At 45.3% G+C, this 13008-nt stretch overlaps 2 protein-coding genes across 2 annotated transcripts in view; both read left to right on the top strand.

The window, feature by feature from the left end:
• Positions 1-372: 372 nt before the first annotated feature.
• klc2 (kinesin light chain 2) lies at positions 373-11128 on the top strand. Its single transcript, XM_083677346.1, has 14 exons — positions 373-740; positions 2202-2447; positions 3412-3718; positions 4536-4752; positions 4980-5169; positions 5388-5561; positions 5759-5858; positions 6659-6708; positions 6967-7034; positions 7133-7241; positions 7351-7506; positions 7760-7884; positions 8182-8239; positions 8526-11128. The coding sequence occupies exons 2-14, from the start codon at positions 2220-2222 to the stop codon at positions 8607-8609; spliced, it is 1866 nt and encodes a 621-aa protein (XP_083533472.1). The 5' UTR covers positions 373-740; positions 2202-2219; the 3' UTR covers positions 8610-11128.
• A 446-nt stretch (positions 11129-11574) lies between these two features.
• The window catches only part of prkd4 (protein kinase D4), a 29539-nt gene continuing 28105 nt past the window's right edge, over positions 11575-13008 (top strand). The window contains 2 exon segments of the mRNA XM_083671348.1: positions 11575-11687; positions 11996-12210. Coding sequence (XP_083527474.1) covers positions 11660-11687; positions 11996-12210 — 243 coding nt within the window. The 5' untranslated portion in view covers positions 11575-11659.

Below are 13008 nucleotides of genomic sequence, written 5' to 3'. Positions count from 1 at the left end.
GTCAATCAAGCTGATGTGGGATGAAAAGTGGAAATGTTCATTGTTTTTTTTGTTTTTTAAAATAAATACTCCTGATTTGTATGTGTTTTGGTCCTTTTTTAAATTAATCTTATGACAAGAACAGTTCCAATAGATCAATTCCCCTTATGGGAAGGTCAGCCTAGGGGAAACGTGTCCACAACTACATTGTAGGAGCATCATCTCTCCTTTTGGTCCTCTATTGTTACTTCCCTTACATCTCACCCCTACCGCACCTCCTCCTCTTGGAGCCATTGACATTGGAGCAAGGGGTAGTGCTGATGTCATAGCGCTGGGGCTGGGGCTGTGGATTCTGGGAGAATTCGGACAACAGCCATTTTCGGGTCCCGACTGTCATCCTCGAGCAACACACTTCACAAACTGGGGAGACCACGGCGGTCCCGTGCTTTATAAAACAAACTAGCTACCAAGGATGCAAAGGGCTGTGTTGAACTGAATTACTGGTCCTGAATGTAAGCAAACGTAACTTGCTTCTCAAGAGAATTCCAGCCGGACTCGCATTCAGTAGCTAGCCATGCTAGCGTAATTGATCACAATGTATCGCTTGGAATTTGCAAGCGTTTAGACGGCAGCCAGCCATTGTACATTATACACCAGGATTTAAACAGTGGTGGTGTGTTGGGGCTATTTGTATTGCAAGTGCAGGCCGAGTAACGTGTCATCGGGATTTCACCGGTGGGACGACAGCGGAGAGAGAGAAGGTAAATATGAACGTTATGATGACGCACATAATTCACAGATTTGAGGATGTAAACTGGCATTATGTTATAGAATATCAAATCGTAATTCCTGACACTTGACATTTGCGTTGGTTTATCGGTATTCCCAGCCTTTGCGTTGACATAACTGTGTATAGGCTACTGACAACTGATGGAGTAGTAGCCTAGAGCATCTCAACAACAGTAGACGTGCTTTGTTTGAGATACCCGGAGGCAGCGCACTTTGGAAGGTATAAAACTGCTTCGATGAAGGTAAATGCCTATGGTCGGGATGCGTTTAACATCAGTGAGAATTTAGACATGGTATGTTTTATCTTATGGATCATTAATATATCCGCATTTATTTTGGTGTGCATTCAAGAACGATAGATCATACGCGTCGCTGTCACTGTTGATCTCAGAGGCGAGGCTTGTGAAATGTATCACTGACATTCTACAATGTTACCAATATGAAACGATCGGTCTTAGAGTAAAGCGTCTTGTCATCGTGTGGAAACACGTTATTTCGCATCGTGCTTAGTTGGCACATCCATTGTAGAAAGTCCTTGCAGCATCTTTCAGTCTGGGCCTGTAACCAGCCGGGTAGGCTAATGTTTACAAACACCTCGGAGCATTTGTTTGCTTTGGCCTATAGAAGAATGACATGGTTTGCTGTATACTATAAATATGTTATGATAGATTTCGTTGCTTAAATATGTCTGAAATGAAAAATGCTCTTTTCGATCGGTCACCTTGACCTGTGTTATCTTTGTATCCTACACGGGGCGATTCTAATTGGGGTTTATACGTAAAGTATGAATTGATGACAAAACTGGCAATGCAAATTGCCTAACGTCCCGTTGTCCTGTCTAAGCATTTGCCCCCTGTTGCAATCAGACAGAAACTATGGGATCGCTCATAATGGTGCATTGCAGTCAATGGATGGGGCGGAAGGGAGGGGGGAAGGCGGTGTGGGCGGGGGCCTCCTGGCGACGCGAGAGGAGAACAGGTGCGCGTCAACGACAGTGAAGCGAGGAGGAGAAGCCGCGGAGATGCGCAATCGGGTCCTCCAGCTGCGGCAAGGGTTTTGTTTACATTTGCAGTCAGTCTGTATGCAGTCTTGCCGGATAGGAATGCTAAAGGTTGCGACACCGACCCAAATGGAATAGGTCTGTGACTGAGGTGCATACAGCTCAAGATTTGTATTAAAATGTTGATAACTTTTTACCCCTTAGGGATTATCTCATGTTTTTCTCCAACTTCACACATTCGATGTGAGACTTACATGTTTTGAGACTCACTCAAAACATGTAACCACAGACACTAATTTCTGGAGTTGACAGATATTGAAGCCAGAAATTAGACTTATGCTCCTCTCCAACCTTTTACCTCAACCACACACACACACACACACACACACACACACATACATCGTCACACACCTCTCCTTTTCTCTCCCTGCAGTGTGTGTGAACTCAGGTGATGTCCACCATGGTGTACCCACGTGAAGAGGCCCTGGAGCGACTGACCCAGGATGAGATCGTGCTCAACACCAAGGCCGTGATGCAGGGCTTGGAGACTCTCCGCGGGGAGCATGCCCAGCTCCTCACCTCCCTGCTGGACTGCACCCAGCCACCTGCTGCCCAGGAGAAGTCCGGCCTTCTCCGCAAGAGCCTGGAGGCCATTGAGCTTGGCCTGGGGGAGGCACAGGTAAGAGAGGAGAGGGAGAGGGAGAAAGAAAGAAAGAAAGAAACCTTTTATTGCCTCCCTGGCTCAATGAGAGAGAGAGAGAGAGAGAGAGAGAGAGAGAGAGAGAGATAACAGAAGAGAGAAGGAGCATTAGAGATGAGGGTGATAATATGTACTCGTGATAGACTGGAGGGTAATGAAGTTTATCACTCAGTGTATGACTAAGAATTAAGTAAAAGATCTGTGTACATGTTTGTCTCATCGAGTGTGAGGGTGAGTCAGAGAGGATTCTGGTGTTGATCATGTAGGAGGGTGCCAGTTGGGACCTGGATGACACAGATGGAATGATTCATAAAAGGCAGAAAATAACCTTCTGGAAACCATTCCCCAAAGCTTTTACTCCCACTCACTCTTCCACCCCTCCACCCTTTTATGAACAGGGTAGAAAAGGATAGAGTCAAAGACTGTTTATTGGCCATGCAATCAATTCTCATCAATTGTTGGAATGTGGTAATTTTTTGCACACACAGTCATCTTGTCCCCTGAGGCAGAGGTTTTTATGGTTGTTCAAGTACAGGTTAAACCAGTTACCCAGGTACAAAACCACGCAGGCAGAGTTACAGCGACACAAGACAACACACAATTACAAACAGCAACTAACCTTTATGTTTTAAATCTTTAAATTATGGTGAGGTTTTAATATAAGCCCAAGACAGGTTTCTTACTTCACCTGCACATGCACTTTTTAATCCATTTTGTTATTTCACTGTTTTGTAATTTCTTGTTTGGCAAATAAATAACAAGCCCAGGTAATCATTCTGCATTTTTCCATGTAGCGTAGTCCCTTCCAAAGCAAAAACATTCCGAAATGTTTTTCTCCTCCTACAGTAACCCTAACCCTGGCCTCTTTTCTCCTCTTCCACACCACTTAATGTCCATCCATCCTCCCACCCTCCCTCCCTTCCCCTCTCCTCCCTCTCCCCAGGTGATTATCGCCCTGTCAGGCCACTTGAGCGCGGTGGAGTCTGAGAAGCAGAAGCTGCGTGCCCAGGTGAGGCGTCTGTGCCAGGAGAACCAGTGGCTGAGGGACGAGCTGGCAGGCACACAGCACAAGCTGCAGCGCAGCGAACAGAGTGTGGCACAGCTGGAGGAGGAGAAGAAACACCTGGAGTTCATGAACCAGATCAAGAAGTTTGACGACGACGTGTCACCCTCGGAGGAGAAGGCCGCAGGAGAGACGTCCAAGGACAGCCTGGATGACCTGTTCCCCAGCGACGACGACCAGGGACAAGGTAAGGCTGTTAGATAGTAGACCAGGGACAAGGTAAGGCTGTTAGATTGTAGACCAGGGACAAGGTACAGTAGGGATGTTAGATCGTAGACCAGGGACAAGGTACAGTAGGGATGTTGGATCGTAGACCAGGGACAAGGTACAGTAGGATGTTAGATCGTACACCAGGGACAAGGTACAGTAGGATGTTAGATCGTAGACCAGGGACAAGGTACAGTAGGATGTTAGATCGTAGACCAGGGACAAGGTACAGTAGGGATGTTAGATCATAGACCAGGGACAAGGTACAGTAGGGATGTTAGATCGTAGACCAGGGACAAGGTACAGTAGAATGTTAGATCATAGACCAGGGACAAGGTACAGTAGGATGTTAGATCGTAGACCAGGGACAAGGTACAGTAGGATGTTAGATCGTAGACCAGGGACAAGGTACAGTAGGATGTTAGATCGTAGACCAGGGACAAGGTAGGGTTGTTATACTAGACAAGGGACACAAGGTAGGGCTGTTAGACAGGGGTCAGACACAGGTTAGACACAGGTTAGACATGGGTTAGATGACCAGATAGAAAGAACTGCTGTCAGAGCTACAGTATTACAGCTGTTCCTGTACGGTACACTGAGAGAGGGGTTGTCAAGGCGGAAACCTACTATTGAATTATTGATGACCACAACCTCTTTTAACATCATGAAAATCATCTCATCTTCTTCCTCTCTGTGCGTGCTATATTTGTATCAGGAACCAAGTAACAATAATTAGAGATCTCTGAATCAGACTCCCTCTCCTCTCCTCTCCTCTCCTCTCCTCTCCTCCTCTGTAGCCCAGCCCAGTGGGGAGGTGGCAGCCCAGCAGGGAGGCTATGAGATCCCGGCCCGTCTGAGGACCCTCCACAACCTGGTGATCCAGTACGCCTCCCAGGGGAGGTACGAGGTGGCTGTGCCCCTCTGCAAACAGGCCCTGGAGGACCTGGAGAAGACCTCTGGACACGACCACCCTGACGTGGCCACCATGCTCAACATCCTGGCCCTGGTCTACAGGTGAGAGAGGGAGGAGGGGTGGATGGAGGAATTTATCTGAATTGAATTGTATTAAGATCATGAGGAGATAAAGGGATGGAAGTGTTGAGAAAGGATGTGTGACTGTAGAGAGATTCTCTTGAATAGGTGGATAGATGGATGAGTGAAAACCTGCTGGATACAGTACACACACACACACACACACACCTTCTTAAACTATTCTACTTTTTTTTTTTTTTTTATCTTAGGGACCAGAACAAGTACAAAGAAGCGGCCCACCTTCTGAATGACGCCCTGGCCATCAGAGAGAAGACCCTGGGGAAGGACCACCCAGCCGTGGCCGCCACCCTCAACAACCTGGCCGTGCTCTATGGCAAGAGGGGCAAGTACAAGGAGGCGGAGCCTCTCTGCAAGAGGGCGCTGGAGATCAGAGAGAAGGTACGGAGAAGGATAATAATATGTTACATCGATTAAGATGAATGGAAGTTTGATTCCTTCTTATAGAATAGATCGTGTTTGCTTTTATGAATCGTCTAGAAATCACTTTGTATGCCTGTGTGTGTGTGCATATGTGTGTGCGCACAGGTGCCTGTGTGTGTTTTTTATTTTGTTGTAGACCCAAATAAACAACGTGTGTGTGTGTGTGTGTTGTTCAGGTCCTGGGGAAGTACCACCCTGACGTGGCCAAACAGCTGAACAACCTGGCTCTACTGTGCCAGAACCAGGGCAAGTATGACGAGGTGGAGTACTACTACAGACGAGCCCTGGAGATCTACGAATCTAAACTGGGCGCAGATGACCCCAACGTAGCCAAGACCAAGAACAACCTGGTAGGGCGGAGGAGGGAGATTTAACTTGCTCTTTAAGTCCTGGACTAGGCTTGATATGGGTCCCCATGTCAGTAACAGTTAGCTTAGTCTAATGAACATCTGAGTGGAGGAAGCTATTGTTGTAGCAGTCTTTTAAACTGTTTTTGTCCACACTTTTGACACTAAACCATTATACGTGTGTTTCCTCTGCTCTTCAGGCCACATGCTACCTCAAACAGGGGAAGTTCAAGGACGCTGAGGCTCTATACAAAGAGATCCTGACCCGCGCGCACGAGAAGGAGTTTGGATCCGTCAACAGTGAGTTCACTACAGACATGACAGTGTTATTCATACAACACTGTCCCTGAAGAAGTCAAATGGAACGTGAGACCAGCCGGCCTTCATCAACATAAAGTAGCCCCAGAACAACATACATACCTCCAGTACAGACACACAGTACAGACACTATACAGTATTTGCCGTTTGAAAACACTCCTCTCATATATAGTTGAAGTGAGTATGACGTGATGTACATTCCGTGTACATCCTGAGCTCGACTGATTTGTGGTCCCTCTGGTCATTGGTTGGCTGCCCTGTGACCTCTCATGGTGGGTCAGCTCAAGGGATCAGGTGATTAACCAGCCAGGCTATCTATCGTACAGAGAGCGGCTTAACGCTCTGATGTGTCCGGCTTACTGTATTTAAGCCAATCAAACCCTTACACGTTCATGCACTCAGCACAGGAGGGCATTGGCATGAATCAAGTCCATGCGTTGTCCAGCAACCATGTGTGTCGATGATGATGACTTTTAGTGTAGGCTAGACTGTTTTGATAGCTTAGGATTGTCAGCTCACCTGCCTCTACTGTTTGTGTTCATATTATAACCACTGTATTCATGGAACTGTACTTTCTGCCAGGAGAGGCTGGTGGAGGTAGAAATCGGAGGATGGGCTCATTGCAATGCATGGAATGGAATAAGGAATGGTTTGACGTGTGTTTCATACCATTCTTTTTTCGTTCCATGCATTACAATGAGCCCATCCTCTGATTTCTACCTCCACCAGCCTCCTCTGCCTTTTGCATAATGGTGACATTTTCCACGTCCCTTCTTTCTCAGATGACAACAAGCCTATCTGGATGCATGCAGAGGAGAGGGAGGAGAGCAAGGTATTAAATGCTCCACCATTTCCCTATCACCTATGACGTCACTCACTGACAGCCACTTAAATGAGATGGATAGGTGAATTAAGTAGGACTGAGAGGGAACAGGGGAATATGATTATATTAATGGTGTTTTTAATGAGGTAATAATTCATGTCCCCTGTCGCTAACCACACCCTGTCTGTCTGTCTGTCTGTCTGTCTCTCTCTCTCTCTATCTATCTATCACAATTTCTCTCATTCATATTCTCTCTCTCCCTCTCAGGGTAAGCGTAAGGACTCTGGTCCCTATGGAGAGTATGGAAGCTGGCACAAGGCTTGTAAGGTGGACAGGTGAGTCAGTGTTCTGTGTATTGTGTTGTGATGTAAATACACCCAACTCAAGTTTTGTGAAGGATATTCAATTGGATTTCTTACTTCATTTCTTTTAGCCCTACCGTCAACACCACCTTGAAGAGCCTGGGAGCGCTGTACCGCAGACAGGGCAAGCTGGAAGCAGCTGAGACACTGGAAGAGTGTGCTACCAAGACACGCAAGCAGGTGCAACACAAGCTCTCAGAGTACTGGCAGTGCAATCACTGTAGTTCACCTACTAGAACCCTCAAGCTCTGGAGCACTCAGGTTAACCCCCCCCTACCCTCTCTCTCAGGGTATTGATGCTATTAACCAGAGTAAGGTGGTGGAGCTGCTGAAGGATGGTGCCCCAGGAGGGGGTGAGCGACGGCGGGAGAGCCGGGAGGGCCTCAATGGCCCCGGGGGTCCACGGGGGGACTGTGAGGGTGAAGACGGAGCCGAGTGGAACGGGGTCAGACTCTTTTAAAAGTCATTTTGAATTAAAAATTATATATATATTACATATGTATGTATGTGTGTGTGTGTGTGTATATATGTGTGTGTGTATGTATATATATATATATTACACACACACACACACTGCTAGAGTATGAATACAATATCTTAGAATTAGATGTACACAGCTATGGACCTTTGGGATGTTGCTATGTGCTGGTCAGCTCAGTCCCAGTCCTAGTTTAGTGTTCTGTCTGCTTGCCCCTCAGGATGGGAATGGGTCGTTGCGTCGCAGCGGCTCCTTTGGGAAGATCCGTGACGCCCTGCGCAGGAGCAGTGAGATGCTAGTCAAGAAGCTGCAGGGAAGCGGTCCCCAGGAGCCCCGCAACGCAGGGTGTGTGTGTGTGTCACACACACATACACACACACACACACAATCATAACTTGTTCATATATGACCCAGAATAGCACTGACCAGTACAGAGAGAGCTTTTAGTCATCAACTGTCTCTTGCCTTGCCTTGCATATTCAACCACATGACTTTATAACTAACTATATTAACTATATTACTTTATTAAATCTGCCTTACACTGAGAGCTCCCTGTGTACTGTGCCTAACTCTAAGGCCCGGCCACACCGGTCCATGCTATCTATTAATGAACCCTAACCCTGTCTACTGTGTGTCCCTCAGGATGAAGAGAGCCAGCTCCCTCAACTTCCTCAACAAGAGTGCAGAGGAATCCACACAGGTACACTAGCATCATACTGTTTAACCCAGCACTGCTGTCACAGAGCTCATGCTAGTCCTGAGTCATTCCTCCTGATGTCTATATCCACGGCGTCAGTCTAAACCTCTGAATAACATTAGATAGAAATGGGATGCAGCAATAGTTGGCCTCTATCACTGTAATATAATCATAGTCGTACTGTATGCCATTTAGCTTTTATCCAAAGCGACTTAACAGTACAGTGAGTGGATACATTTAACACCCCAGCTAATATTCCACCTAATTCTTATTTTCTCTCTCTCTCCAGGAAGCCAATACCGGCCTATCAGATTGCAGAGGACTGAGTGCCAGCAACGTAGACTTGTCAAGGCGCAGCTCCCTGATTGGTTAGACACAGAGTCAGGAAGTGGAACTGTGGAGGAGGGAAGGCCCAATGAGGAGAGGGTGTGTGTCGCCCGATGTGATCAAAACACGCAATCGCATCCAAGAAATATTTTTTAAAGAAACAACAAAAAAAAAAGCATTGAGAAAAACATGACTTGACATGGCTTTTGTGACACATTACTCTGTGTCTGCTTTGCTGTACACTTTGCTGGCATCGATCAAACGAGTACAGAAAAACGAGACAAAGGAGATATTTAAAAACAGCATGCTGCTTACTAGAATGTGGAATGTCTGCACTTGATACTCATTGTGGTGGCTTTGAGGCATAGCTCCGTGACGGAATAGCACATAATTATATCGCAATGTGACGATCTTATATCTACCCACTCTTGTGCAGACACTCGACCTTAGGTAGGCTAGTTTTATCCTGATTTCTATCTAGAGAAGCATTGCACACACACTATACATTTCACTAGTAGCATGAATGCTTGTAAGTGCTGACCACCCATTGAATGGATATCACAATGCTAGCGTGTTACAAGTCATTTAGATTTGAATTATGAGGGAAAAAAGGAGGTACGATGGCTTAAAAGACAATAAAAAGTCTGTCTGTAAATGTAAACGTCAACTGGGAAACACGGCACTGACCAGTTAAAACCTCACTTTCTTTGCCTTTTTTCATGTATACAGGTTTAAATTATTTGATATTTCTTTCTTTGTATATAGCGCACAGGGTTTTTTTGTTTACACTGTAGACCTCAGTGTGGGGAAGAGAGCCAGACAACAGAGAGAAGGAGGGAGGAGGGAGGGGTGGAGAGGTGCTTAGTTCATCTCTGTCCTAGGGGTGGAAACTGGAAATGCTGATATGGACCAACCAGGGGTATCTCAGCCAGTCTGGTCTGTGGGTGTGCTACCCAGTCACCAGACAACACAGAGCCATTATAGAGACAGTTTGGCCAATGAGGTTTCAGCCCAAAGCATTATGATGCGTTTGGATGACATCGCGTAATTCCATGGCAGCCATGTTGCTGCCCACTGGGAAATGTCAACCAATAGCATGCGCTGTACAAGCTGCAGATAGAGTGAGTATAGATGGCTGTGTAGCTACGCCACTAAGGACAGATGTGTCTTCTTAGGTCCTGCTGTACCAGCACCTGTGAACAGCACATTAGCCTGACTGATGCTGATGCTGGGTAGAGAAATGTGACTCACGCTGAACATTTGGTTCTAGTTTAACCCTGGTTTAAAATCAGACATATTGCAACACAGCATTTCCCCCCCCAATCTAATTGAATCAGCACATCTCAGTACAGCTGTATTATTCTCTGTTTAGTTTAAAGGATTATGATTAATCTGTTTTAGAGTTGGGCATAATGTACATGTTAATGTCTCTCTCAGTACTCTTCTCCCAGTCCATGGTTGGCCTTTGCACACACTTTCGTAAAAAAAAAAGAAAAAAAAGGATGGTCCTGATTGGTCTTTAAAATGGCTCTCAGAAATGTAACCAATGACAGCCCTCACCAAACTTTGTCGTGTCTATTCTTGTTTGTGATCGGCTCCCATCTCAAGTGAAGATGTGCAGGGTACTGAACGTTGAATGAGTGATTATTTGAATGTTGATTTTTACCTTGATGAGAGTGATGACAATATACTGTGTTTCGTGTTGCCTCTCTTTTTGTTTTGTTTGTAAGTTAGGAGTCAAAACTCCCAAGACAAGACTGATACCAAGAGACACAGAATGTACATGTACTGTGTTTGTGAAGGAATTGGGTCCTAGTGGTTTTCAGCTTCTGATTGTGTTTCAAGTGCTTTGTGAATTAGGAGGTGGGATGGGATACTGGTTTTACTGGTGAGGGGAAAGAAGTGATGGATGATGAACGTCTTATGTGTGTGTAAAATAAATACTAGGACAATAAATGCAGAAGACAAGACTGCATTGCTAGAGGAGGAAGCATGTGATGTTCTGTTGGGTGAGAAAGGAAATGGATGTTACATTGGAGAGGGGGTATTGGGAAAAGTGCTTTAAGTGTTGTCACAGCAAACAATGTACAGCATTGTCCACCTATGACCTCTTATGTCTCTCTGTCGCACACACACACACACTCGCATTCGCATTAAAAGCAAATGTGTGCAAACGCATTACACACATTCTCTCACAGTCACACATGCCCACCCACACTGTCTAGTTGTGTTAGTCAGTCAAACACTGGACTGTACATGTATCTGTATGTAGATCTCTAAAGATGCTGTATTAACACACCAACACATGTTTAAAACACACACGCCTAAACTCCTCTTCCAAACGTACACTATATAACACATGTATGAGTAGATGTCCACCCCTCACCATGCCAGTCAGCCAGTCAGTCAGTGTAGAATGTAGGTAGAAGCCCTGCAGCTAGGAGGGGGTTTATGCGTGGGGGGCTGGGGGGGTTTGGTAGGATGATGATGTTCTCTACTTTAGTAATGGATATCATTGTGAAGGGGCCAACCTCATGTATATTTTATTAAAGGTTCAATGAATAAAAACTCACTTTTCAAACTGATCCTGTCTACGTGTGTGTGTGTCATTTACATATTTTTTCACAATAAAACAAACTTGATATGTTTGAGAAAGTATCACATATTGGCCAACTACATATACCCCAAGTTGCATACTTAATCATACTCTATATTCTAATATGTTGTGGGAGATGTTTTACTGTATTATATTTCACTTAATTAGTCAGTTGTACACATTACACATCTATGCTTTGGTCTAAGCATTATGACCTATAGAATTGTTTTGTGTGTGTGTGTGTGTTTGTCTGTGTATGTGTTCTCACATTGGACTGGGGGTGTTAACCATGTACTACACGTATTCAGCACACACTAAAAAAATAAGTAGTTACCCAGACACTTCCTGTCTCTTCAGCAGCGCACTGTAAGCTCAGCCTCACCAAAGGAAACCAATCCTCAACATAGTGGCTTGTGAAACACCTGTACTGCTGATCAGTTACTGTCTTTACAGAGAGGATTAGAGGACAAGCTGATGAGTTGGACTCAGGGAGGTGTAAGATGGATCACATGGACTCTGGAATATCAAGTAAGGGTTTCTCAGTCTGGTTATGCTAATGTGATGTCCCTCACTCAAACGGTGTAATGGTACATGCTCATATGTTTACAGTTTAACTGCACCTACAGTATATCAATCAATATCTCTATGCTTGACAAATCGAATCAATCCTCCATTTCAAAGCAATGTGTGTCTGATCCAAAAATCCAGAAAACAACCACAAAGAGATTCAATAAACATTATTACAGCCATAGAAGTTCAAATAATAAGCAAAGATCAAGTGAGGACTGCAGAGGGCTAAATGTGTGTAAAAGTGTCTGTCTGCATCTGCACCGCAGGCTCTCTGTCCATGATGGCAGTGACCTCCTCCACCGATGGTGTGTCCCGCCGACCCCCCCACCCCAGCAGCCCTGTGCCCCCAAGCCCTGGAGGCCCATCCCCGGCCCTGGTCCAGTTCCAGCTGGGGCTCTTCAGGGAGGTGGTGCGTGTTCCTGGGAGTCAGCTTAGCTACTTCCACGCCAAGAAACTGGCTACAGAGATCATAGAGCGCAAGGTAAACCTCCTAGGTCCTAATTCTCTACCCGTTCCTTGAGGTGAGACTTCCCCACATGGATTTAAAAGCACAGGAGTGTTCGGTGAATGCTGGTAAAGTGGAATGTCACTGGAGACACCCAAACAAACTGGCATGAATATTGTAATATTTGGTATGCTAAATGTATCCCACCAGTATTATTGAATACTCATTATTATAATATTATATTTGAAACTACATTATTTCGCTTTTCCCACCATCACAAAAACAGAGACCCTGTGTAAAACTGCGTAGGTTAGAAGATGTTTTAAATCGTTTTCAGCTATATTAGGGCTTGAGGGAGTTTTCTCAATCTCTTACACCAGTCCATTCCTTTTAGATCCATGTGGGGGAGGTCACGCTTCAGGGAGATGGTAGACTATGAGGATGAATTTCACCTATCCTCTGTATGAGACAACAGTTAGAGGCCAGATCTGAAGACCACAGTGTTAACTTTCACATACCAAAAATGTTCTACAGACCTGGGCAAAATGCATATTAGAATTTAAAAAAACTTAAAAAAACAATTAGGTTAGTGTGTGTGTGTGTGTGTGTGTGTGTGTGTGTGTGTGTGTGTGTGTGTGTGTGTGTGTGTGTGTGTGTGTGTGTGTGTGTGTGTGTGTGTGTGTGTGTGTGTGTGTGTGTGTGTGTGTGTGTGTGGTATACTGCATAGCTGTCTGTGTGACCGTCTGCTCTGAATAATCCTGACTTCATTGTCATTCCCCTCAGGTGAATGAGCGATATACCCAAACCTGAATACGATATTCGGATTTACATGAA

Source organism: Argentina silus (assembly GCF_951799395.1).
Source record: "Argentina silus genome assembly, chromosome: 1".
NCBI classification, from domain to species: domain Eukaryota; kingdom Metazoa; phylum Chordata; class Actinopteri; order Argentiniformes; family Argentinidae; genus Argentina; species Argentina silus.
Note: the sequence above shows the minus strand (reverse complement) of the source record. Positions and strands in the feature narration are given on the sequence as shown.

Bases quoted from the DNA above. Each gene is read 5' to 3' on its own strand.
- klc2 (XM_083677346.1), top strand. From the start codon at position 2,220: ATGTCCACCATGGTGTACCCACGTGAAGAGGCCCTGGAGCGACTGACC. The intron at 5,859-6,658 runs GTGAGTTCACTA...CTTCTTTCTCAG, and splicing joins GGAGTTTGGATCCGTCAACA to ATGACAACAAGCCTATCTGG. The intron at 7,885-8,181 runs GTGTGTGTGTGT...TGTGTCCCTCAG, and splicing joins CAGGAGCCCCGCAACGCAGG to GATGAAGAGAGCCAGCTCCC.